At 40.9% G+C, this 26,640-nt stretch overlaps 2 protein-coding genes across 20 annotated transcripts in view; one reads left to right on the top strand and one right to left on the bottom strand.

The window, feature by feature from the left end:
* The window catches only part of PDSS1 (decaprenyl diphosphate synthase subunit 1), a 43,749-nt gene extending 27,601 nt beyond the window's left edge, over positions 1-16,148 (top strand). For 4 of the 9 annotated variants that reach the window (XM_025463896.3, XM_025463895.3, XM_025463893.3 and 1 more), the window contains 4 exons: positions 6,744-6,824; positions 6,929-7,042; positions 12,868-12,948; positions 15,692-16,148. In XM_025463896.3, the coding sequence (XP_025319681.1) occupies positions 6,744-6,824; positions 6,929-7,042; positions 12,868-12,948; positions 15,692-15,832 (417 nt within the window). In that variant the 3' untranslated portion in view covers positions 15,833-16,148. Of the gene's footprint in view, positions 1-6,743; positions 6,825-6,928; positions 7,043-7,962; positions 8,272-11,703; positions 11,778-12,867; positions 12,949-15,691 lie in introns of those variants that run through there. The other 5 variants (XR_003142855.3, XR_007403764.1, XR_003142857.3 and 2 more) reach the window with 5 other exon arrangements.
* Positions 15,950-26,640, bottom strand: part of ABI1 (abl interactor 1) — a 136,210-nt gene continuing 125,519 nt past the window's right edge. For all 11 annotated transcript variants that reach the window (XM_049097014.1, XM_025463883.3, XM_025463886.3 and 8 more), the window contains 2 exons: positions 23,184-23,369; positions 15,950-18,098 (listed from right to left, as the gene is read on the bottom strand). In XM_049097014.1, coding sequence (XP_048952971.1) covers positions 17,923-18,098; positions 23,184-23,369 — 362 coding nt within the window. In that variant the 3' untranslated portion in view covers positions 15,950-17,922. The remainder of the gene's footprint in view (positions 18,099-23,183; positions 23,370-26,640) is intronic.

Here is a 26,640-nt window from a genome sequence, read left to right as displayed (position 1 = left end):
TACTAATACCCTCAGTGATCAAACCCTATAAAGGGCCAAGGAGATGGACCTGAGGCACCAAGGAAAGCAGTGATCGCAGTGATCGTATCCTCTCTGTTTGGGAAGCCAGAGGCATGATAGCACACATACTCATGTATAAACTGTACCTGGTTCTTCCCAGCCTAGCAAGGCAACAGTAGATGTGCAGAGTACCATGGCTCAGCCCTTTCTAAAAATGAAATGCTTGATGTTATCCACTAGGAGGCATGCTGGCATCATCCCACAACTACCCACTTTCTATGTGACTTATTCCTAAACTCCAGAACTGTTAGAATAATAAAGCAAAATCATTGTGTGAGCACTTTAAATAAAAGATTCTATATTTAAGTGCCTACGGGTAGAAATATTCCAGAGGTGTTACATATTCAAAGTGGCTATTTTTATATACCTGGTATTCAAAATGCAAAGACCTGTGGGCTCTAAAAGTTCATGCAAAGCAAGCTAAAAGTGCCAAAAAGAGGGAGTACAGAGAATTTAAACATTAGAATTATTACGGAATAACTAATCACAATCTAAGATGGTATGGGAATTAAGGAAATCTAGCAGCTTGCAATTTATTCTGCTGAAGACACCATTTCCTGGGCGCCTGGGTGGCTCAGTTGGTTAAGCATCTGCCTTCAGCTCAGGTCATGATCCCAGGGTCCTGGGCTGGAATCCAGCATCGGGCTTCCTGCTCTGCAGGAAGCCTGCTTCTCCTTCTCGCTCGGCTGGACACTCTCCAGCATGTGAGCTTGCTTGCTCTCTCTCTTTCTCTTTGTGAAATAAATAAATAAAATCTTAAAAAAAGATAAAATAAAAAATAAAGACCATTCCCCTCCATCCTTAACCACTCCTTGCATTTTTCATAGAAATAGTATAAAATCTAAGAGAGGGCTATCTAGGATTATAACAGTGATTGATAGGAACATAGAAGTAATGTATTTAAATGAGTGGTTACATATTTGTGTACATAGTCATACAGAATACATCGGAGCTTGGAGCTTACCAATGAAGTCTATGATTTGTTCCCCAGAAAATCTGATGGGAATGAGATCTGAGAGGTCCAGTGGCCCATCCAGTGTTACTCAGGCAAACAGTGGCTGAGCTGGGATTCAAACCCAGAACTGGGTATGGTAATCCTGCATTCATTCCTTTTTCTTTTTCTTTTTTCTTTTTTCTTTTTTTTTATTTCTGCTCTCTCCAGTGCTGCATAGAGCCTGGAATCAATGGGATCTCTCTTCCTGGTACTTGATTTTCAAAGCCACAGTGTGCCACTACAGGATCTTGTTTTGTGGCTCGTATTTGCAGAACACGGACTTTGGGTACAGTACTCTTCTCTAATCTGCAGATTGACTTTATTCCTGTTTTGCCAACTGTCATAATAATGTAACAAAGGGGGAAAATGTTTCTGGTTCAGGAACTGATCAAGGTTCTCGTATTGCATTAACTGTCGTGACATTTTAGTCTCAGTGGGGAGCAGTTCCCTGGCCGGTCTTTGTTCTTGCGTTACCTTGGAATTTTGAAAGGTGCAGGCTGGTTGTGTCGTTGAGCCTCTCAAGTTGGGATTTGTCTGCCACTTCGCACAGTTAGCTCCAGGTCACAGAGTGGGGGAAGACAGCAAGCAGAAGGGACGCCACCTTCTCTGGTCGTACTGTCGGGGGGGCACATGATGTCCCTTTGTCCTATTACTGGTGATGTTCAGCTTGATTGGGGTGGTGGCTACCAGGTTTCTTCACTTTAAAGTTACTATTTTTTCCCTACTTAGGGAGGTATTTTGAGATTATGTAAATCTGCTTCTTATCCAACTCTGGTTTTTGCATCTATTAATGATTCTTTCCTAAGTCATTTATTGCTTCGATGTTTCTTCTGAATGACAGTTTTGTGGATTCCATCGTTCCTTTCATATTACGCTTCCACGATAGAGTGGCATTCTGTTTTAAGGAAGATCTTATCTATATGGACTCTTGGATTCTCATTCTGTGGATTATAACCCTTCATTGTTACTTATTTAAGTGCCAAATTATCCCAAGTTTGGCCAATAGGAAAGGCCCTTGAAACTGGCTCCTGTGTCCTGTTAATCTACCCTCTTTGTTCTTTTAGCACATCCTGAATTTCTGGCAGATGTTCTAGGCTCATCTTATCCTTCCCATCACTGAGACTCATTATTTCTCCAAGGAGCTCTTTTCTTTTTGGTGAATGGTATTTAGAAACCAAGATCTTGTCTTAGGTATAATTGGACCTGCCCACTGGAGAAAGCCAGGAAATTTTAATATATGTAGGTGGATATGCGTATATCTTGGTCTTTTTATATCCCATCTGTGTGTATTCAAAACCATGAGGTCACCACAGGATTCCTGATTTCTTCTAGCATTCCCTTCTTTCCCGACGGACAGTTGACCTTTGGACAACAAGGGTTTGAACTACACAGGTCCTTCAATGTGGGTTGTCTTTAAAAAAATTTTTTTAGTAAATACAGTACAGCAGTGTGACAGTCCTTTCTCTTCCTTGTGATTTTTCTAATAACATTTTCTTTTCTCTAGCTTTATTGTAAGAATAGGATATAATACATATAACTTCCAAAATATGTGTTAATCAGATGTGTTCATAACTGAGACTTTTGGTCAACAGTAGGCTGTTACGTTTTGGGGGGAGTCAAAAGTTATGCATAGATTTTCAACTGCAGAGGAGGTGGGGGTGGTGTCAGCACCTCTGATCCCCAAGAATAAGAAGCTTAGCTCCCCATTCTCCACAAAATATGTATCTTCTCAATCCCTTAGACATATACGATAGGGGCTTAAAAATTGGTACCTCCTGGGATCCCTGGGTGGCGCAGCGGTTTGGCGCCTGCCTTTGGCCCAGGGCGCGATCCTGGAGACCCGGGATCGAATCCCACGTCGGGCTCCCGGTGCATGGAGCCTGCTTCTCCCTCTGCCTGTGTCTCTGCCTCTCTCTCTCTATGACTATCATAAATAAATTAAAAAAATTAAAAAAAAAATTGGTACCTCCTATCTCTGTAAAACAAAACAAAATAAAACAATCAAAACAACAAAAAACCTTCATTATTTATTGTTCTTTTTATCTTTAGCCTGAGGATAATATAATAAAAAATCTGTGTTCAAAAGTTACCCTTGGCCCCTTTTCAATGTGGCTATATGTCATTATTTGAAATACAGGTTAAATTCCTTTTAACTCCATTTTAGGAGTTCCCTCCCATTCTTAGGGGTTTTGTGTTTTCGGTTGGAGGCTGTTGTTGTTTCGAGTGTATGAAACGTTAACATAACTCTGAGTCCGGACTGTACAGACAGGTGACTGCCCGCCAGCCCCTCGGCGGGTCCCTCCCCGCACCCCGTCCACATCCTTCCACCCGTCCCGCGCAGACCTGGTCTCTTAGCTTCTGCTTCCACCTGTTTACACAGATGAATGGACACACGGGCCTGTGACCTCCCCTTTCTTTTTCTTTTTTTTTTTTTTTTTTTTTTTAAGATTTTATTTATTTATTCATGAGAGACACAGAGAGAGAGGCAGAGACACGGGCAGAGGGAGAAGCAGGCTCCACGCAGGGAGCCCGACGCGGGGCTCCATCCCGGGTCTCCAGGGTCACGCCCCGGGCCGCAGGCGGCGCTAAACCGCTGAGCCACCCGGGCTGCCCTGCCCCCTCCTTTCTTACAAGGAAAAGCCGTGCCCTGTGCTCGGTGTGCGCCTTGTCTGACCTTTGCACCTTGCCGTCTTCGGTTCAGGACACCTGAGGGAAACGCCCCACGCTGCTCTGTAATGGTCCTCGGCTGCTAGAGCGCCGCAGCGCGCCGGCGTGTGCCTGCAGGCGGGCGTCTGGGCTGCTGGCGCCTTCCCGGGCCGGCCCGAGCCCCGCGGGGGCTTCCGCTTTGTTAGCGCGGCCCCGGGTGCCTTTCAGGGTAGCTGTGCGCGGTTCCGATGCCCGCCTGCAGCCGTCCTCGCCGCCTCTGCCGGCCCCGACGGAGGGGAGGTGGGATGGCGGCGGGGTTCTGGACCTGAACATCTCTCCAGGTGCTTACACGCCATTTTCAGACCTTGAATGTTTGAGACTTGCCCCTCCGCGTCTTCTGCCCCCCCCCCCCACTTCTAGCGGGTTTGGTCCTCCCCTCCCCCCTGCAATTTTAAAGAGCTCTTTCTATATTAAGAATATGAGCTCTTTATCTGTGATTTTACGCTGCCTGTGTTCTCTAGTATTTCCGGTTGGTTTCTGACAACGGCCTGTTTGGGGTCTGTCGTGTAAGAACGAAGCTCCGAGAATCTCCCGCCGCCCGGCGGTGGCGGTCCGGTGCAGTGGAAGCCACGCCTGGAAGCGGCGAGGCGCGCGCGGGCCCGGGCCCGGGCCTTCTGGGACAGGGCTCGTGAGCCTTCCAGAGCGTGACCCCCAGCAGAGGCACAAGAGCACGCCGGCCGCGGTCCGCTTCCCACGGAAGGCTCAGCCAAGCTCCACTTCCCTGCCTCTGTCATTCCTGGAACGCCGGGAGCGGAGTCCCGCACCCCCTTTGCGCTGTGGTGCTGCGCGGCCTGGGGCCCTCCCGGCTGGAAGGGCAGAGCCAGGCAGCCCCTCCCGGGCCTGGGGGGCCGCTGAGACCCGGCCGGACGGTGCCCCCCCTCGGCGCCTGTGAAGCACGAGGCGCCCCCTGAGCACAGCCCGTCCCGCGGGCGCACACCGCAGGCGGCGCAGCCTCGCGCCTCCCGGGCTCACGGTTTGCCCTCTCGGCTTCCACTGGGTGCCCGTTAGAAGCAGCCTGGTACGGTGAGCGACAGCCGCCTCGGAGTCCGACCTCTCGGGTTCCAGCCCCGATTCCACGGCGTCCCAGCCCTGCAGCACCTGGCGCCGCCCTGTGTGGCTCCGGCCGCTGGTAAGCGAGTGCACCTGCGACAACTCTCAGGCTGGCCCCCGGCGCGTGCTGGTGCTCGGGGAGTGTGCACTCCTGCCACCCGCGAACCACAGAGCAGACGCTTATGAAACGTCGTGAGGTTTAACTGAGATAACGTGATGTGCTCTCCTAGGCACTCCCTAAATTTTAATCCAGTGAGTTTAGAAATAGAATGGAGGTTTTGTTTTGTTTCGTCTTAGTGTCTCTTACTTTTCAGGAAGAAAGCTGGCACTTCTGTGCAGTTTTGTGTTCACAGCGTGAACGGGAGTGCTCTGTGAGTCATTTCCGCCGAGAAAGGGCATCTTGCTCTGAGCGCAGCACATCCCAGGCTGCCTAGGCTCCTCTGCTCATTCGGCCAGCTTGAGGGCTATCCTGACTCTTGTCACGGTTTCTGAATTGTGTCCCACGTGGCCTCGTGGATTCTTCAGTTTGGTTGGAAAGAGGAGTCTGTCCCTGTAGCAGTTATAAGTTTATTATACACTGGAGGAAGTGACCTTCGACAACACGCATGTTGTCATCTGAGCACGAGCCGCCAAAGATGACAATCACAGGCTACCTGACGTCATCAGAAGCATCGTCAGGGCTGAGCAAGTTGTGTGATCCGCCTTTCGTTAGCCACGGTGCATGGACACTGCCCAGCTCCTGTTTCCGCATCCAGGGGATGAGTGGGGGGAGGATTATTAATAATCACAAAGCCCTAGAGTTATCAGATGCCAGGCACTGTGCTGAGGTTTAAAAGTAGCATCACATGCATTCCTATGGCAACGCTAGGAGCTGAGTGCTTCGTCCAGCACGTTACAGAAGAGGAAACCGAAGCACAAAAATGTCAAGCAATACACCGAGATGACGCGCGTCATGAGGGGGGTCGCCGCGCCTCGGAGAAGCCTGACTGCAGAGCCCGGCCCCAGCGCAAGGAGGTTGAGCCCCGACCAGTGGGGTGGGGGATGGGGACTGAAGGTCTTTCACCATCAGGGACCCACTCCCGAAAGGACCCTGGTGCCACCTGGTTTTCTCACGCACTCGGTGTAGACGTTTCCTCTCCAAGGGACTTGATGCCCCTCCTGTTCCCCTTGTCTGGTTTCTACCCAGTCTTTGTTTCCTAGAATGTGACCAGGCCTGCCTGCTTAGCATGCTTATTAGAGCAATGGGAAATGCACTCAAGTGGCCAGTGCCAGCTAGGTTTTCTTGAGTTTTTGTTTGTTTTTTGGTTTTCTTGAGTTTTAAAAAGACTTTGAAGTCCTATTTCTCCTCCCCTGAAAAAGAGAGGGGGGAGCTTTTATGTAGTTAATTGCTTCTTGCTGGAGAAATATAGAAACAGTAGGACCAGGGAAGACCCTTTGATAATGAGAAAACAGTATCTGTCGAAAGTGTGAGGCTTAAGGCTGTTACAGACATGTCAGGAAATAAGGGAAATCACCAAAAATTATTAAAAGAAAGGAAATACAAATGAGGAAATCTACATATGGCAACATCAAGTGTGATGAGAGCAGATTAGGAGATCTATTCCTAAAATAAGAGCTAAATCAATAGAAAAATAAAAATAAAAACAACATTTAGGCCAGACTTGCTGAGTGCTAGAAACAGCAAGAAGGATGGCTAATCCTGGGAGCAGAGGGGTGGAAAGTAGCTTCCCAAGAATTTAAGAGCACGATCTGAGATTGAAACTGAAGCCCTTTCATTAAAAACACAGGTATTCTGTGCATGTCTGGTGTCCTTCTGAGGGCAGGATCTCCTGACTGCATAATACAGCCTCATCACCTCTTAACGGGGTGTGTGCAAGGCTTGGCTGCTTGCTTGTTGCCAGCGACTCATTCCAGATTTCTCTCTCGGCTTCAGGTCTCTGTCCTAGGATGCCCGGACCCGGTGGTGCATGAGATTGCCTATCAATACGGAAAAAATGTGGGCATAGCCTTTCAGGTGGGTCTGCTGCCTTTTAAGAATGTGACCTGTTGGCACAGTGGGAAGGGCCTCGGTGACACCAGTATGGCAGTGCTTTTGACATATTTTTTTCTGTTTGCTAGCTGATAGATGATGTGTTGGACTTCACCTCATGTTCTGACCAGATGGGCAAACCAACGTCAGCGGATCTGAAGCTTGGCTTAGCCACGGGCCCAGTCTTATTTGCTTGCCAACAGGTATGTTTTCCAAACTCCCTTTGACACAGCGCTTTGAATCTTCCAGGCACGGCTGATGGGAAGGTTCAGATAAGGAAGGTGTGGGGAAGCGTTTTACATAAAGACCTTAGATCTAGATGTGACCTTGGCTCTGTGCCAGAGATATTGGGACTAGTTACTTTACTCTAAAGCTTTATCTGTGTCCTCATTTGTGACACTGAGGAGATGACCACCGTCATCCCAGGGCTGTTGTGAGGATTAACTGAGATAACATTCCTGGAGGTACTTGACAAAAGCCGCGTGCATCCAAGGTAGCATTACGATTATTTCCATATGTTTTAGGGACTGACAAGGTGAATGGTTTCTGCATCTTGATTATAGAACTGGACTTGGGGTGTGCCTCAGAGCCCCTTAAAAAGGCACAGGAAGGGCCTCCAAGCATGAGAAATTCTGCAGTTTTAGAAGTTTAATGGGACTGTTTGCTGCTCTCAGAGAGCCTTAGCCACTGCCTCAAAAATGTCAAGAAGTCAGTGGAATGCACTACTAGAGCCACATAGTTCCTCCTTTCTCCAGATTGAGGGGCTGCCCATTAAGGAAGTAAGTAAAGCTGCCTTCATATTCTCCTTAATGCGGATAAGAGTTTAGGACCTTCAGATGTTGCAGGGACTGTGAGGCAGACATTTCCAGAGCCTGCTCTGGAGCCTGGCCACATTGCTCGGGGCTGGGCCAAATGTGGCTTGAAGTAAGTGGGACATTGGCTGGCATTTGGACATCTTTTTAATAAATTTTCATCTTTGTAGTATATTTAATCCTGTATGTAGCAAAGTGATAACATGTTCATCACCATGCCATGCAATTAAAAATTAGCTCTTTGGTCTAAAACTTTAGTAACTTTTAGCCTCTCCAAGAGTTTTGCCTCTGTTCTTTCTCAAAATTTGCAGAGATAAACCAACCATGTCTTCCGTAGAATTCAGTGATTCCATTTTGACATTACTGAAGCCAGTGCTCTTGCTTTGATCAGTTTCTGATCCAAGAAAGGCAAGATCACCTTTTATCCACTGCCCAGCAGAGCCGTCACCAGGATAATTCTCCTCGGAGGAGGCCGGTGGCTTGGGGGGCCTGGGCCAGGACGACACAACACACTAGAGGACAGCCGTCAGCTGAGGAACAAGGGCTCCAGATATCCAGATATTTGTGGAAATATCTGTCCTCACTGCCAGGCTCTGTCCTCGCAGAACTTTGAGGCTGAGGTGAGAAGTCAAAGGTGTGCTACAAATGGTCCTCTCTCCTGTGGAGACTAACTTGCCAGCCCACACTCAAGGAGAATACTAAAACATGTGCTAAGCTCTGACAAAAATTTATAAAATCCCCCTGAATACATGAAAGCACGAGCAAGGAATATTTTTTTTTTCCCCATTAACCCACAAAAAAGAGGATTCATGAGCCAAGCAAACGTAAAGGCATGCCGGAGCCTAGAAAGATCACTGCCTTCCATCTATCGGACTACAAACATTAGTCTACTCCCGAGGCCCTGATTAGCCAATGTGAGTAAAGAACAGGAGGAGCGGAGGACACAGGGACTGGGCCAGCTCAGGAAAGATTTCTGTAGTGAGGCCCTGAGTTATCAAGATGAGTAGGGAGCAGGCCTTTTCCAAAAGAAACTTGCACCCTACCAAAAAGCTCCGGCGTCGGACTTTTAGAAATCTTAGCAGTTAAATAACTGTTGTGAGCCCTGTGACACTAACAGTTGAGTCCCCCTAAACTGCAAGGTGACGGACTGAGAATGGATGCCTCTTCTGATTGTTTCACTAGGAACATATTTCAGAAGAAACAGATTTGCTTTCCTCCACACAAATGAGTAATAAATAATTCTCCCTTCAGATGTAGTGGGGCAAAGGCGGGGGGAAGGGGATCCTGCCTATGTGTTAACTAGTGAGTACTGATACATCAGAGATTAAAAATGCTGGTTTGGAAAGGCAAAGGGCAAGGAAAAGGCACACACAGAAGCTTACGGCGTCCCAAACCACAGTGCTACAGGTCTCCCTGGGAATGCAGCATCACCAGGCACCCACCCACCCTTCCCAGACAACACTGTTCCCATCTGCCTGGAAGGTGGCAGGAAAAGGAGTGAACAAGGCGCACGCCAGCCTTAGAAAAGGGAACAGAGGGGCGCCGAGCAAGCAGTGACCCTGGGCCGAACCTGCTTCCTAAGTAGACTGGCTGCTGTGTCCCGCACAGGTGCACAGGCAAGAGTTACGCAAAACAGCTTAAGTTGTTTTCAAGGAAAACATCAAGTTTAGGCTCTACCTTGGACTACACTGTCAAGAAAGGGATTCTTGGCCAGAAATGTGGTGAAAAGATTGACCTCGCCAGAAGTGGTTTTGGGTAAAACAGGTTCCAAAATGACATGAGACTGTGCAGTATCTCCATTTAATGAAAATGCATTGTTTTCATGGTTTGCAAAGGATTCTTTCATACGTTCTCTTTCACCTCACAACGCCTCTTTGTGGTAGGCATTATGCCCATTCTACACGTAAGAGAATGACATGCAGACCTGGCCAAATTAACCGTCTGGTGGATGGCACAGCAGATTACTGAACACCAGCTCCTCTAAGACCACTATTTCTTTCACTCCACAATGTAATATAATTGCCAGTGCTGACGCTGATGAAAGCTTGTCTAATGCCTGGTGGGGCTTCCCCTCAGAGCAGGTAACTCGTGTGCTCTGGCCCTGGTGACACTGAGAAGAGCCTCTGTCAGCCCTTCATGATCTGTCATTAACCGGCCCACTTAGCAGAGTCCTCCTAAAATGTTTGTAATCCTTTTCCATAGGTGGGTGACTTTTATTTGCCAGTTACTTAAATTAGTCTTTGAATTTTTCCACTTGTGAACGCTGAGTCTCGACCAGAAGCAACTTTGGGAAACCATTTTTCCTTTTTAACACTAGGTTGTCTTGAAATAGGAATTTCCTGATCCCAACAACTTAATGAAACTCCCTCTCCTTGGAATTCACTATTTTTGATATTTTTCTAAAGAAGTTTCTGGATAACAGTACAGGGGATTTAAGAGAAGTTTTGGGATTTCTGGAGAGGTCCCATTAATGACAGTGTCCTTCCATCATGCGTATATACATATTTTCTGTAAGAACAGAAATGTCATGTTAAGTCTTTAAAAAAGAGTATGTAAGTTGGATTTTGAGAACTTGAGAAACAAAATGGAAGTGATTTTTAGGTTCTTTTTTTCTTTTTTTTTTTTCTTCCATGAGATTGTGTTAGTTCACAGATATCCTTTAAAAGATCTTTTCCCTGGGTGGCGCAGCGGTTTGGCGCCTGCCTTTGGCCCAGGGCGCGATCCTGGAGACCCGGGATCGAATCCCACATCAGGCTCCTGGTGCATGGAGCCTGCTTCTCCCTCTGCCTATGTCTCTGCCTCTCTCTTTCTCTCTCTGTGACTATCATAAATAAATAAAAATTAAAAAAATAAAAAAAAAATAAAAGATCTTTTCCTTTCTTCTGCTTCTCTTATTTGATAGAAGTCACCAGACCTAAATGTCAGCCAGCTGCCGCCACCAGCCCCAGCCCCTGCACCAGCTGTACAGGCTTCTGCTGTGACTGGCTGGTCCCCTAGAGTTACCCAGGTTTTGTTTGAGTAAGCTTGCTACATTTATTGAATCGTCTTTGTAGTTTAGTTTATGGATACATTTCACAGTTAGAATATGATTCGTCCTTCTCTTTTTTTTTTTTCCCTGCAGATTTACTTATTTTAGAGAGAGTGAGAAAGAGAGAGCAGGGGAGAGGGGAGAGAATCTTTACGCAAACTCTTCACTGAGCTTGGAGCCCAACGTGGCCGACTATCCTGGCCTGAGCTGAAACCAAGAGTCACTCAGCACCTAGGTGCCCCTAGTTCATCCTACTCTTAAAAGGTTTCCTTATCTCAAATTAAAACAGCCTGGACAAACAAATTTCCTTATTTCTCACTAAGTCCGCAAACAGGCAATTGTTCCTGTTAACGCCTCTCACTTCTTGGCTTAGGCGCCTCTCACTTCTTGGTTTAGGCGATGAGGGGACAGGGGAATGCCTGGGGGAAGAGCGTGGTCATTTGCATATGAAAATTGCACACTCTAGTATTTAAAGGAAGGATGTCCTCACACTCAATGCAAATATTTTCTTCAAGCTTTGCTTTCTCGAAGCATTTTATACTAAAAGGAGAGAAACCACACAGCACAGTTTACCACCCTTGTTGGTCCTACAGAAAAAGCTCATGCATCATAAACAAGGTAACTTTACCAGATGCCCAGGATAGTATCCTGTCAGCCCGAAGGGTATGGCCCTCCTGAAAGCCAGTTTTGGAACGTGCTATTAAGACAGATGCCGACCTGATTTGGCTTTTTACCACTAAAATGGTAAATCCACTAAATGGATTGATTTGAGCTTCCTGATGTGTTCCCTGTAAAACATAAATTATTCTATTCTTAAAAGGTCAGTAACTAAAACAAATCACTGGTGTTCATTTACGAACTAACCATTTGCTGGCCTTTACACTTTATAAGCATGTGAAGAGCCTCGACAAGTTTAGAACTGTGTTCTGACACATCCTTTGCTCTGCAAGGAACATTCTCTTAATTCTTCATCTGTCACCATCCGGTTGAGGTTTTTCTATGTGTGCCCTATTTTTTCTTCTAGGATTACTAATACCGTGGTGGTGGTTACAGGACAACAACTTCAGACTCCCTGCCAGGGAAAAACTGGCAACTGCTGTAAGCGCTGATGTGTCCAAAACCAAACATATCCTACCTCTTATTTCATGGAACCAGAAGCTGTTAGAGCTGATGGGGAGGCTAGGACCTCAGGTTATGGATCTCACTCAACTGTGGAGGCACCAGGACTGGAGTTCCCATGTAGAAAATGAAGGGATCTGGTGTCCTGACTTACTGATTTTGTTCACGGTGACAATTCTCCTGAATTGTTGCTTAGTATAGCGGAATACAGAATTAACTACAGTAATGTGACTGGCCTGTCTACCTCTGTCTGCTAATTCAGTGGTTCTCAAACTTGGCTGCACATTAAAAACCCCTGGAGTGCTTCTAAAATCATTATGCACAAGCCGGACCACCCCACACCTCCCACTCCACCCTCTGCCCCAGCTAATAGAAGCAGAATCTTTGGGAGTAGATCCAGGCCACCATGAATTTCCCAAGTGACTCCAGTGTGCAGTCAGCATTGAGTACCCCTGCTCTGATCCGCTTGACAAGCTGCTGAGGTAGAGCTCTGCTCAGAACACCCTCTGCCTGGATACCTCAGTAGCTTTCAGGTGTCACCCGGTTTAGCACTACAAGTAGAATGCCTAGAATTCCCAGCCTGCTCCTAGGCCACTGCTTCTCAAACTGTCAGCAGGGTCAACAGAGTCCGTATCATCAGAACCTGTTAGAAATGCATGCTCAGGCCCAACCTACTCATCAAGAAACTTGGAGGGAGTGGCCCAATAGGCCTCTGGTGATTCTGGTGCAATCTAAAGTTTGAGAACTACAAGAGAAGCCACTAAGGAGATTTTAGGGACGTACTTTGTTCCTTTGCTCTTTTTTTACTCCGTGTTGGACCGAGGATAGAATAGAACACCAGAAAGAATGAGGACCAACAGTTACCTCTCCTGAGCAGCAGCTCAGTCCCTGGGCATGGAAAATGGAGGTGTCTCTTAGCTCTGCTTCTTTAATTGCTACAATTTACTGCCCACCCCCCACCATCTAAACATTTAATCCTTTTTGGGTTTTTCTCCTGTTGTTGCAAACTTAGTGTTAGAACATTTGATTCTCACAAGAGCAATAAATAGATTTCTTTCTTTATGGTTAGTTCCCAGAAATGAACGCTATGATAATGAGACGGTTCAGTTTGCCTGGAGATGTGGACAGAGCTCGACAATATGTATTGCAGGTAAGATTATCTTATAAAAAAAAAAAAAAGATCATCTTACAAAGAAGGCAGGAGCAAGAACAATGTGGCAGAGTTCTTGAATCAAATAATGTAACAAGTTTTAGATGCAAAACCAAGTGTGGTCAATCTTTGACAAAAACCGAGGAGGAACTTGTATAATTCCTTTTTCTTCTAGAATTCTTTCTAAAGACTGCAATTTAATTGGCCTTGGGTAAGGCGTGGACATTAGGATATTTTTTAAAAGCTACGCAAGTGAGTCTAATGTGCAGAGCCCCACTAGTCAGAAATCAGTCTTCCCCAAATCCACGGGTAGCATGCTGCTCCCAGCCACACAGATGCGCCCCACCCGGGGCAGGCTCTCACCTTTGCCACCACCGTGATTATCATCATCTCAGCATTGGTCCTCCCTAGTCCCTCCCAGAACTGCCATCAGTGGTCACTTGAGAACCAAGGGCTGTAAGCTTACTTCAGATGTATTGCCACATATCCTTGGAACTTTTCTGTAGAAGCCACATCTTTTTACATGTTTTCCCTCTCAATAACTATCTTTTGAGAATGAGATAGGGTGAACAGTTTTTAGTAAGCTCACGAGTGGTCTGGGATCTATGGTTAGTGCAGTACTTAAAAGAATACCAGGTATAGTTACCTTTCAGATTTCCAAAAAGCAAGACCCCCTCCAAAGGATATATTTCTCTTAACTCTCTGTACTTTAAGCATCACGATTTGCCACCACCTCTTTGGAGGGTAGTTCAGCAGTATTAACAACTCCGTACAAGGGGCTGTAGTTGAGGTCGATGTACCTGGGAGAGGTTCTGGTGTCAGAAATAATAGTATTACTGAAGGCTGAAGTGAGAAGTCAGACTGAAAAGAGGCAAATTTAACCTTTGATCTTAGCAAAACAGTGAAGTTGCAGCAACCTTAGGCAGAAATGCATTTAGAAAGGCACAATGTTCTCTTAAATTCCCCAAAGACCTCTAAATTCTAGCTCCCTTCACCCAGAGCGCCTTCCTAATCCCTTATTCCTTCATTAAATATGAATGGACAGCTAGGATTACTAAATAGTTGATTAGAGCTTGCTGATTGAGACCAGGGTAAAGGGAAATACTCAGGGAAAAATGTAAATGGGAGGGGGCGGGAAAATACTGTATCCATAGAACAAGAACAGAATATGTTTTGAAAAACACAGAACGAGCTCTAAGAAAATCTAAATGATTGTAAAAAACTAGCTCCAAAGGAGGATTCTAACATGAAATGAGCAAATCTTCGAAAAAGTAAACAGCAAGGGAAGAAAATGAGAAAAGCTTTGAGAGGATCAGTACGACATGAGGCAACAGGTATTTCAGGAAGAGAATCCAAAAACAGAAAAGAGTGGTCTGGAGAAGAGCTCAAAACTGGCTTGGGATATAGCAAGAACCCTGGTTGCCAGGGGGCAGCAGGCAAGGCCTTCCAAATGACGAGGAGACATTCAAACCTAGAATTCGGGGATCCCTGAGTGGCTCAGCGGTTTAGCGCCTGCCTTTGGCCGGGGGCGTGGTCCTGGAGTCCCAGGATCGAGTCCTGCGTCGGGCTCCCAGCATGAAGCCTGCTTCTCCCTCCTCCTGTGTCTCTGCCTCTCTCTCTCTCTCTCTCTCTCTGTCGATCATAAATGAATAAATAAATAAATCTTTAAAAAAATAAAATAAACCTAGAATTCTATATCCGTTCATTAAAATATGAAGGCAGAAGTCATCCTTACACTTAAATACTGTAAAGCTGATTTCCATTTTCTGAGTGAGTTATCTCTGGATATATTTCAGTAACAACGTGGGAACACCAAGAACAAGAAAGCTGTGGGCACTCAAATCAGTGGACTAAAAAAACCTACCTGGGATGGCAGCTGTTAGAGCTGGAAGGCAGTCAGCCTAAGCAACAAACAGAATGATGAAGGCAAAAAAAAAAAAAAGAATGATGAAGGCAGTGGAGAGATTAGGGATCAGGAGCTGCTTTCCCAAAGAGGAAGAAAAGGAGGCAGTTATATTCAGAAGTGGGCTTCTGTACAATACGGCACAGCAAACTAAAATACATCCTATTTTGTGTCAATTGGTAAACTACAGAATGATGCTAAGAATATTCTATTCTGAATGACAGTGGGCTCATGAGCTTGGAACCACGGAGAAGGAAATAAAATGATAGTTACAGGACTTGATTCTGCAGCAAATGTATTTTTACTTCATGGAAACAGTGTTTTATTAGCGTTCAGCTTTTAGAACCAACATAAAAACATGGTTCCAGAAGAGAATGCAAATCTCTATAGCGTAAAGGTATAAAGAATAGGAACACTGGTATCCTTGAGATAAAGTGAGAAATTGGTGCTACATGAACTTAACAGAAGGTGGCAATAGAATTAACAAACCAGAAGGCGTAGGGTGGATGGGCTGCATCCTCACCTTTCTTAGCAGAAAGGTAATAAAGTTGCTAATTAAGACATTAAAACCAGCAGATAAGGCTGTTGTCTTTAGAAGAACAGAACTGTTGATTTCCATCATACGTGCTCTTTTATTATGTATATGTTTCTTTTCTATAGTTTTCACTTAAAAATTTATACATATTGCAAAAAAAAAATTATACATATTGCATATGTGTACAACTTTTAAAAACTCAATACTTAAAGGGAAAGTAGATGGCTATTTGATTATTAATGAGTTAGTTGAAAGAGCTGATCCCAGTGAGTGATGCGTCTCTCCTCTTTTGTTGTACTCCCCAGAGTGATGGTGTGCAGCAAACAACCTACCTCGCGCAGCGGTACTGCCATGAAGCAATCAGAGAAATCAGTAAACTTCGACCATCCGCTGAAAGAGATGCCCTCATACAGCTTTCAGAAATTGTACTCACAAGAGATAAATGACAACTCTTTCTGTTATTTCTGGCAGCTATTTTACCAGACTGTGCCTAAAGAATTTTGTGAAATACACTTTGCTTCATGTGCAATAACCAAAAATCATTTCAAAAAACCATTTCAACCTTATTGATGGGCAATTTTTTTTTTATTGGCAAAGTTTTTCAGAAAACTTTTTAAATGTAATTAAACCACCCGAATTTGTCACTCTAGTCCTGTAAATTCTCATCGAGGTATCTTGATGGTTATATGTGGTATTGTTTACACTGTTAAGATCCACATGTAAAGCCATTACACAAATAAATAATCAATGTTAAAATTCAAATGGTTTATCATGTTTCACCATAGGAGTAAAGGTCACAAAGACTGTGAAGTCTACATTTCAATCCACATTAGATTTTAACAGTATCCAAAATTTCATATAGGAGAATGGTTTATTATAAAAGACTGTACATAAAATTTAGACAACAGGTTATATACAAAATTAAGAGAACATTCCACTTGAAAAAATGAAAAAGGTAGCTAGCTGATCACTAGTGATACTGAAATCATGTTTAAAATTAACAAAGGCAAAATGCATATACAACAGTCACATTGATTTGGTAGTAATAATGGCCTTTAATTTTCAGAAATAAATGTTTTGCACTAGTTTTAACCATTTACTATGCTGTTATAAGTCTGTAACACCCAGTACATAATAATTGTAATTTAAAATCCAAACAGATCCTCCATACACAGAAACCCACACTTGAGTGCTCTACTTTAATATCCTAGGCAATAGAGAATTACACACAAGATGAGAAAAAAAAACATCCCTCCAACCCTCCCTTAAGAGGAGACACACAAAGTGCATGTGTTGCATTTCAATCTGTTGGCCAGGTATATCCCTGTTCACTGATTAATACATGATCCACCTTTTTTTGAATTATCTTTTTAAATCCTTTTTATGTTGCCAGTGACAGGTAATGGATTTAAACAGTGCCTATTCAAAAGTCAATTGCACCCAGTTCTACAAAAACAACATGTAAAAGATACTTATAATTTCCTTTCATTGAGCCCAGTATACAACAATCCACTGGAAAACCAAAGGACTGATAGAGCAGTCCCTAAGACTTTTACTTACAGAATGTGCACACACTTGAACACATTTTCTTAGCTTTGCAAAAGTTACTTTAGAAAAGGAGTTCAGTAGATTGACTTGTAAATACCCATCTCAGATTTTAAATCTGCAAAAATCAGTCACTGCCATTGGGACAGGGTGAGATAAGGCTAAAATTTTTTTCCAAGTTAATATATTGAGAAAATAGAACCATAATTCTGCAATAAATCAGTATCTTTTATTATTTATTTAATTATTTATTCATTTATTTATTTATTTATTTATTTTAAAAGCAAACCAGTGAAGGAAAGGACAAAAACCTTTGGTTCACTTATGTATTTATGAATGGAAAAAATTTATAATGCAAATTCACTCATTAAAAAACTTAAGTACAAATTACATTACAGATAACCCTTTGTTTTGTTTCACATGGAGACCTTAGAGACTCAATTCATTTCAAGAGACCTAAGTACGAGTACTCCAAGTAAATATTACACAAATTGGAAGCATCTTGGATTTTTTTAAGTATATTTCAATACATAAATTTGTATGCATGCTTTAAACAAATAATATATTTCAAGAATGAGAAAGTCTAAACAAAAAGTATGACCAGCACCAGGATTGAAATTTTCTGATTTTAGTATTAGTCTGACATAGCGTTAGTAACCATGCTGCACTGAAACGTAATGGTACAATCTGAATCATGATTTGTTAAATATCATACCCCACACCCCCAGAATACTTAGGCTGGTCATAGTTAACTGTGTAAGTAAGCATATAAGCATAATCAGTTACAGACAGCCTCTTGTATAAATTGCCATTTAGCAATACACAAACTGCCTCTAAGATTTATGCTTACAGGTAGACATTCAATTATACCAATAAAACAGCATGTCCTGAAAATATGGGCACATTTTAAAACATTTTAAGACAAGTCTGTTAACCATAATAGTCCCACAGTATGACTGAGTAATAAGAACCTACTTTAAAAGCAAAACCTTTAATCAGTATAGTGCATGATTGATTCAACATAGTTCCCAGGGAACAGACCAGTCACTCGATTGCAGACTCCTTCATACCAGCCGTCATCATTCTTCTTTATTACGTAAATGATTGCACCCTCCATGAAGGATAGCTCATCATCCTTGTCTTTCGTATAATCATATATTGCCACAACTATGGAAAAGACAGTTGAAATACCATGTTTAAGTGCACTATTTCCAACATTTAACTGAATTTTATTTTATTCTTTAATACATTTATTTTTTATTGGTGTTCAATTTGCCAACATACAGAAGAACACCCAGTGCTCATCCCATCAAGTGCCCCCGTCAGTGCCCGTCACCCATTCACCCCCAACCCCCACTCTCCTCCCCTTCCACCACCCCTAGTTCGTTTCCCAGTTAGGAGTCTTCATGTTCTGTCTCCCTTTCTGATATTTCCTACCCATTTCTTCTCCCTTCCCTTCCATTCCCTTTCACTATTATTTATATTCCCCAAATGAATGAGAACATATAATGTTTGTCCTTCTCCGATTGACTTATTTCACTCAGCATAATACCCTCCAGTTCCATCCACGTTGAAGCAAATGGTGGGTATTTGTCATTTCTAATGGCTGAGTAATATTCCATTGTATACATAAACCACATCTTTATCCATTCAAATTGTAAAATTTAGTACCAATTAAATCTATAGTATAGCAAAACAAAGTATTTGTGCAAATCCTGTTAATTCTTACATCAGTAAAAACAGGCAAGTCAGTGGCCAACCAGGTGCCTAAATCACTGCCTTGACTGTAGGATCACACACTGACAGTTTTCATATTTATTAGATGTTTCATTTGTTCAAATATCAACAAAGTGCCAACCACCGCAAAACACCATTTTCCAAAATATGTACTGGGCAAAGCTACAGAGCCAAAGCTACAAACAACCCACACTAATTTGAAAATACATATATCCTGGAAGGTCAATCTCATCCTACTCATCCACAGAAAATAGCATGTAATTTATGGGGCCATCCCTAGATTTTTTTTTTTTTTAAAGAGTATTTACATAAAGGTCAGAGTTTTTTAAGGGGGAAATAGGTGAGCAAAGACCCATTAATTAAGACTTAGAGAACTGTTTGTAGTTCTGTGGTATTCAATTATTTGGAGTTCAAAATGTTCACTTGCTTTTTTTTTTAAGATTTATTCATTTGATAGCACAAGCAGGGGCAGTGGCAGATGGAGGGAGGGGGAGAAGCAGACTCTCTGCTGAGCAAGGAGCGTGATGGGCCCTGGGATCATAACCTGAGCCAAAGGCAGACACTTAACCAACTGAGCCACCCAGATGCCCCCTATTCATTTCCTTTGTAAACACTGCTGTGGAAAGGACAGTCATCAAAAAATTACTAGTTTTCCAAATGGTTTATGAATTTAATTGTTCCTTCATTCTGCCTTTGTAGCTTGATAGTTCTCAAGCTATATGTAATTTTCTAATATATGTGAGATGGTAGGTGACAGAGATTTCCATTGATTACCTCGTTTTTCTTAAAACAGTTCTTAGGACATTAAAGATATTCTGGCACTCGCTTTTCCCCTGAGAAAGACAACTTCTCCTAATTATTTTGAATTAGTGAATTATAAATAAGGACGAGACCTGAAGTACTGATCCATAGCACCATTTGCTAAATTAAAATAGCCAACATTCTCTTCCCCCTTACAAAACTAATGTAGTTAGTTAATATAAGTTACAGTTAATATAACTTCCCCTTTACAAAACTAATATAGTTAATATAAGTTATAGTTAATATAACTAATATAGTTAATATAACTAATATAGTTACTTAATAAGTAAACTCAACAAGTCCATTCTCCTCCATTTTAATCCTGCAGTAGAATCATAGTTATAAGCTCATTGACCCAAAAACATACAGAATAAATAGTACTAAATTATTATCCTGGTATAATTTTGGCTAAATAACCACTCAAGAAATTATTATCCTGATATATTCTGACTAAATAACCACTCAAGAAAATTGAGTGATTACTAGAAAAGCATTAGTAAGGAAAACATGGTAATAATTTAAATAGGCAACTAACATTATTTATTGTCAATTATTATTTGCTTATTAGCATTGGTAACATTAATTTCTTTGTATTCAGAGTCACAAAAGGTTAGAGTTTGTGTAGAGGACTTTTAGACTGATTGTGACAAAAGCCCGATGTCTTCAAAGTTAGTCAGCAGAATGAAAACTGTCTTTTCTTTGTGCTTTTAGTTCCACTTAGACCACTTAGAGCTGGTAAGAGTACTGAACCAATTTGTTTCCATTTTCCAAGTCCTTTTAGTAAATGAATCCCAGTCATACCCAACTTCTCCTCCCCCAATGCATATATTCTCTCCTATAATATAATGCTTACAGCTGAGTACTTAGTCATTAACAATTCAGTGTCCATCCTACTTTCCAGAACCCTAATTCATATAAAGAGTTAAGCTCCAGGGACGCCTGGGTGGCTCAGCGGTTGGGGTACCTGCCTTCAGCTCAGGTCGTGATCCCAGGATCTGGGATCAAGTTCTGCAGTGGGCTCCCTGTGAGGAGTCTGCTTCTCCCTCTACCTATGTCTCTGCCTCTCTCTCTCTCTCTCTCTCGAATAAATAAATAAATCTTTAGAAAAAAAAAAAAAAGCTAAGCTCCCCCCCATTCTGTATGGATTGTAGAGTCTTTTGGAACTCAAAGTCTACCACTCTAATCCTACTTCTACATGATAAAAATTTGAAGACAGTGATCTAGTTCCTCTGCAATCTTCTCAACTTGGAAACAATGCATTCAACTGTTTCACGTTATAGGTGCACTTCCTAGATATCTTGCCTCCTGAACATTCTCCTCTCAAAGGCATTCCTGTTTGCAGGATCTTAAACTGTGGTACTCAGAACTACACATAATACTAGTGTAGTATAAATGGATATGATCAGATTGGTATATATTAGGTTACAGTTCAGGTAAGGTACCCTAATAATCTGGCTTCTGGAAGTCCTGACATACCATTGATTAATATATTCAAAAATTCCTTTTAAACCAGGTTTTATTCATCTTGATTATAAAGGTAATTATTTAAAAAGGTAATTATTTAAAAATTTAAAAAATTATTTAAATATAATCGTATTAAATCTCAGCTCTCTGATTTCGACTACAGATTAGCAAACAATGGCCCATGGCTGAATCCAAGCCACTGCCTTTTTTGTAAAAAAAAAAAAAATTGTTGAAACATGGACACATCCATTCACTTATGTACTGTCTATGGCTGCTTTTCTGCTACAACAGCAGGGCTGAGTAGTTGTGACAAAAGGGACTATATGGTTGGCAAACTTCATTTATACTTCATTTTGTAATACAAACATCAAATTATTATGTTGTTCACCTGAAACTAATAGAATGCTGTTGTGATAATTAAACTTCATTTTTTTTAAAGTTAAAAATATTTATTATCTGGTCTTTTACAAAATATGTGTGATGACCACTAACTTAAGACTATTATTTCAACTTATAAAGACATTTTGTAATTCTGCTCTATTGCCAAATGTATTAACCATTATATCATTCACGTTTATCAACTTTTTATTAGTTCCATATTAGTCCCAATTTAAAGTTAAATTTGCATTTCCAAACCAGGAAATACAGGAACACAACTCAAGACTATTTAGCTTTATCAACCTCATAATGACCACAACATATCTCTATTTGAAGGTAGAGGAGAATCTAAACATAAAGTAGACTATTCAAGATTCCCTGAACATTATGTAGAATATTTACTATTTAAAAATATTTTAGGGGGATCCCTGGGTGGCACAGCGGTTTGGCGCCTGCCATTGGCCCAGGGCGCGATCCTGGAGACCCGGGATCGAATCCCACATCGGGCTCCCGGTGCATGGAGCCTGCTTCTCCCTCTGCCTGTCTGTCTCTCTTTCTCTCCCTCTCTCTGTGACTATCATAAATAAATAAAAAAAAAAAAAATTAAAAAATTTTAGGGCACCTGGGCGGCTCAGTGGTTGAGTGAGCGTCTGCCTTTGGCTCAGATTGTGATCCTGGGGTCCTGGGATTAGGTCCCTCATCCAGCTCCCCACAGGGGAGCTCCCTCTGTTTCTCCCTCTGCCTCTGTCTCTGCCTCTGTCTCTGCCTCTATGTCTCTCAAGAATAAATAAATAAAATCTTTTTTGAAAATAAATATAAATATTTTAAAAGGTACAGCATAGGGAATATAGTTAATAGCACTGTAATAGCTTGTATAGTGACAGATGGTAGCTACACTTGTAGTGAGCCTAGCATAACCTACAGAGATGATGAATTTTATATTGTAAACCTGAACTAATAACAATGTATGTCAACTATAGTCAAAAAATTTAAACACACATACATACACAAAAGGAAAACCACCAATTCCCTTTTAGCCATGTATTCAAAACTTTGGCACAAAAAATGGTGCAGGTCTCAAGAGCTACAGCCACTTGCTTAATGTTAATTAAAGAGAGTAAAGGCCAATGGAAGGGAATGTATTTCAAAAGGCAACCAAATGTGCTTAACTACATTACAAGCATTTTTCAGAACTCGACAAATACAGATTTTAAAATAGCACAGAGCTGGATGAAGAAAAGCAATTAACTCTAAAAACAGAATTTCTTTCTTTCCTACCACTATTTCTTAATACATAATTATAGTGAATGTCAAGTAATTTTGATAAATTTGGATGTTAGGGTTATACATAATTTCATGAAAAAAATCTAGTGATTATCTTCTCTTTTACAAGATCAACTAACTGAAAACTTTAATTGAGGCTTTTTCTCATGATAGTCTCAATATATTTTTAAATATTTAGATATAAAAGGTTTCTCTTTATTCTAAGAGCTTTGAAATTCTGTTTTAAATCTTTACTAATTACATAACTTTAGTAAGTATTTTAACTCCTATTTTGTACCTTGTTTCATCTATAAAAAGGAAATAGGCAAGTTCATCTCCAGCTGGAAACCTATGTCTTTTGAAAAACCACATCTAGCATTACAACATACTTTTAATTTAAAAAATAAAGATAATTCCTTTATACTGGAAATGTCTAGGAAATAAGGTTTAATTAAATTTTCTTGGTTGACAAAGCTATTCAAAGGGTTGAATAGTCCAGTGTCACTGGACTAGACACTGGACTATTTTTTATAAAGCTATTTATAGCTCTAAAATTCTGTAATTAGGTTAAGCTTCCTTTACCCCAATTCAATGATGACTGTACCTTACCTTTCTCAATATAATTTTTGGGGGCCCAAGCAGGATCCCCATCTGCATATGGATCATTATACTGAACTACTGCAGCCTCCTCATCCTCATAATCCACTGGAGGTGGTGGTGGCGGAGGTGGAGAGTCATCAAACATGGGAATGTCATCTGGGGGAGGTGGTGGTGGTGGAGTTGGACTGTCAGCAACTAGAAGAATTCAGATAATTAATTTGAATCAGAAATTAGAGTAAATGAAAATTCTTAAAAGAATTTAAGAAAGCTCTAGTTTGTATATAGCATGCACTATAATAAAACATGCAAAGATTAGAAATAAAAGCTTGGTGTGTTAGAGCTTCTATTATTCTTAAGAATAATTTTCCAATAATCCAATGAGCTAAAAATGAGAGTATCAGGAAGTGCTACAAAGTAATGAATGCAGCATCCTTTTATATGGATTACAGGAGTAAAAAAGTTTCCTTACTCCAAGGCTTGGATCAGAACAAATGTCACCCATTTGTTAGCCTACCTCTTTAAATAAGCCTGTGTCACATTTCTCATTTGGACTACTGTAAATGTTATGAATACCATTATATTAAGGTTTGATAACCATTCACTGCACACATTCAGGTCTCTGATTCTGGCTTTTAGTTCCCCAGAAATAAATCTCCAGTGAGTGGATTTTTATTTTTGTCTGTTTTAGTTGAGAAAAAAGTTGGCAGTTATCAGGTTGGCTTCTATGTGTATGTTTTCTATTCTTTTTTTAAAATTTTAACAGAAATTAAATGAGAAATTAAATAATTCCAAGTTAATACAAAATGTCATTGAGTATTTTTCAAAAGTATTTGTATTCACAATCAACTTTTTAAATGTAGAAAGGAAGCTAAGATTTTTTGCATTATTGCTAGTAAAACTTAAACATAGGATGGGGGAAAGACTTGATCCTAAAGACCCAATTTTTTAAGAAAATATCCACGATAAAGGTTTTTAAAATAAAGTGTTGCAAGAAGACGTAATTAAAAACGAACAGGAACTTATATCGTGCAAAACAATAATGACTCATACCTCAAGTTGTAGATGGGTATGGTACATGTATGTGTGTGATTTAAATAACAGTGAAATGAGAAAAGGTCAGGCTAGAACTATGGACACTAAGCTATTTGATACTAGGTAATAAGTGCTCCCAATATTAAAGAATTTAAAGCCAGAACACACAACTAATTCTTAATACGAATTTCTGATCCACAGATTTCTTTATTATTATTATTATTATTATTATTATTATTTAGATTTCTTTAAAAGTTAAAGACAGGAAAATGCTTTGACAGAAACTGATACAAAGAATTATATAATATCTGCAACGGAGAAACTCAGAATACCAACATACTAATTCAAATGCCAATTTCTGGGGCTATTTATGTTATCAAAGCAAGCAGTCATAATCTATTTGTAATATAGGTTTTAAAGTTCACTCCACCCTATTTTGGAATAATGGAGACTATAACCAAGAGATCCAGATTTAGAACATCTGTGGTAATAGCCCTACTTCCATAACCACTTCAATTCTGTGATTTTTATTTGATCCCATCAGGGAATGAGAAAGACTAAGAAAACAAATCCTGTGTTAGTGATGCTCATTCTGATAGCTACACCAAGCACAAATATAATTTATTTTTCCATCAACTACTTGGAGTCATTTTATTTTTGCCTTTATCTTCGCCACAAAGCTTTCCGCTATTATTGACAGGAGAAGAAAATGGGTATGATCCATCTAACATCAAAGAGCCATAGCTCATATCCTTAATTTGGCTTAATGTGTAAATTATACGTTTGCCTGAATCCCTAAATTGCATTTACTCTTTACTTATACATAACTTGCTAGTTTCATGTTTTCACTCAATCGTCTTCACGCCCATGTGAATCTACACTGGCTTATCTCCAAATTATATATACAAAGAGGCGGAAGACAGGGTCAATCTAATACTCTATGCATAATACTTTATCTAGCACCACACATAATTAGTTCAAAAATGCTTTCTGATGCTAATCATACACAAAGTAAACACATGGACTTTTTTAAGGGCTCGTGCCTTAAATTGAAGCACACTTAATAGGTTAACTGCCACAGGCATTCATTATCACTAATTCTGAGTGCCACAGAAAACTGCGTATTTAAGAGGAAAACAAAATTTGTACTCCATAAAACATGTAAGATACTGATACAGTTTATAATCAATCTTCCTAACATGCTTTCAAAGAAAATAGATCCTAAATAAAGTTGTACATTCTGCAGAGCAAGGATAACTGATTCCAGTTCCTAAGTCCAGGGAAAAGAACTAAAATAAAATAGTAAGTACCACGGTCCTCAGCAAAAAAACATGCAAACCTAAAATTATATACATTAATACTGAATTTCTATTTAAAAAAAATAAAAGAGTTACCAAAATGCTAGTCAATATACTTTGGCCCCACTAAATGGATGGCTATTTTCAAATATTTCCTCTCAACTTAACTGTAAGGCAGCTCAAGTTTTTGAATTCTTATAACATCAAGAATTTTTCCTTACTCACTTTTTAAAAAATAAGATTCACTTTTTTTTTATAAGTTTAAACATATTGGAGTTTTCAAACAAATGTTAACAATGAGGATGGTTTACACTCAGAAATTTGAACATTTTGGAACTACAACATTTTATAAAAAGCTTATTCAATCATACATGTTTCTTAAAGATAGTGGGATCTTTGTCTTAGACTATTTGTACTCTTCCCAAAGCCTAGCACATAACACCAAATAAACAATTATTTGACTGGAGGAAGGGAAGAAATGTGGAGAATTACACAACAGTGATCAATCAGCAAGAGCTGAACAATGGAATTTGCCACAATGCATTCTCCCGGAAGATGAGGCAGTCATGTGGGTTACACATTTGTTCAAACCCTTCTAAAATTTATTTGCATGGTGATGATCCCAAATGAAGTAAATCACTACTAGACACCATCCGTCTTAAGCTCAACAGCTATTTTGGCATAGTTATAACTCAGTAATGGTGGTATTTTTTATTTTATCAAGTAACATTCACTCTGATCATGTAAGTTAGGATTATACAATTACCCCAACATAATCAGGTAGCAATATAAACTACTCTATCCTAATCAAATCCACGTATTCAAAAGAATTTCCACAAATCACTAACCTGACCTGCTTGAAATAGAAGACCTAAAAGCTGACATATGTGCATGTTCAGAAATACTCCTCATGGGCCTACATGTAGCCGAAACACAAAGAGGCTTGCCATTATCACTCTTATATGGATAACCTGGATGTAAATTACTCATTCTGAAGATTCATTCTTATCCTAACAACAAATCTTTACATAGGTTCAAAATTCACTAAAATTTTTATGTAACTAAAGGGAAAAAAAAAAAAACCTGCCCCCAATGCATAATAAATTTAATCTCATACTGTATCTATATGCTGATGA

Source organism: Canis lupus, chromosome 2 (genome assembly GCF_003254725.2).
Source record: "Canis lupus dingo isolate Sandy chromosome 2, ASM325472v2, whole genome shotgun sequence".
Taxonomy (NCBI): Eukaryota; Metazoa; Chordata; class Mammalia; order Carnivora; family Canidae; genus Canis; species Canis lupus.
This window is presented reverse-complemented; position numbering and strand designations above follow the sequence as displayed.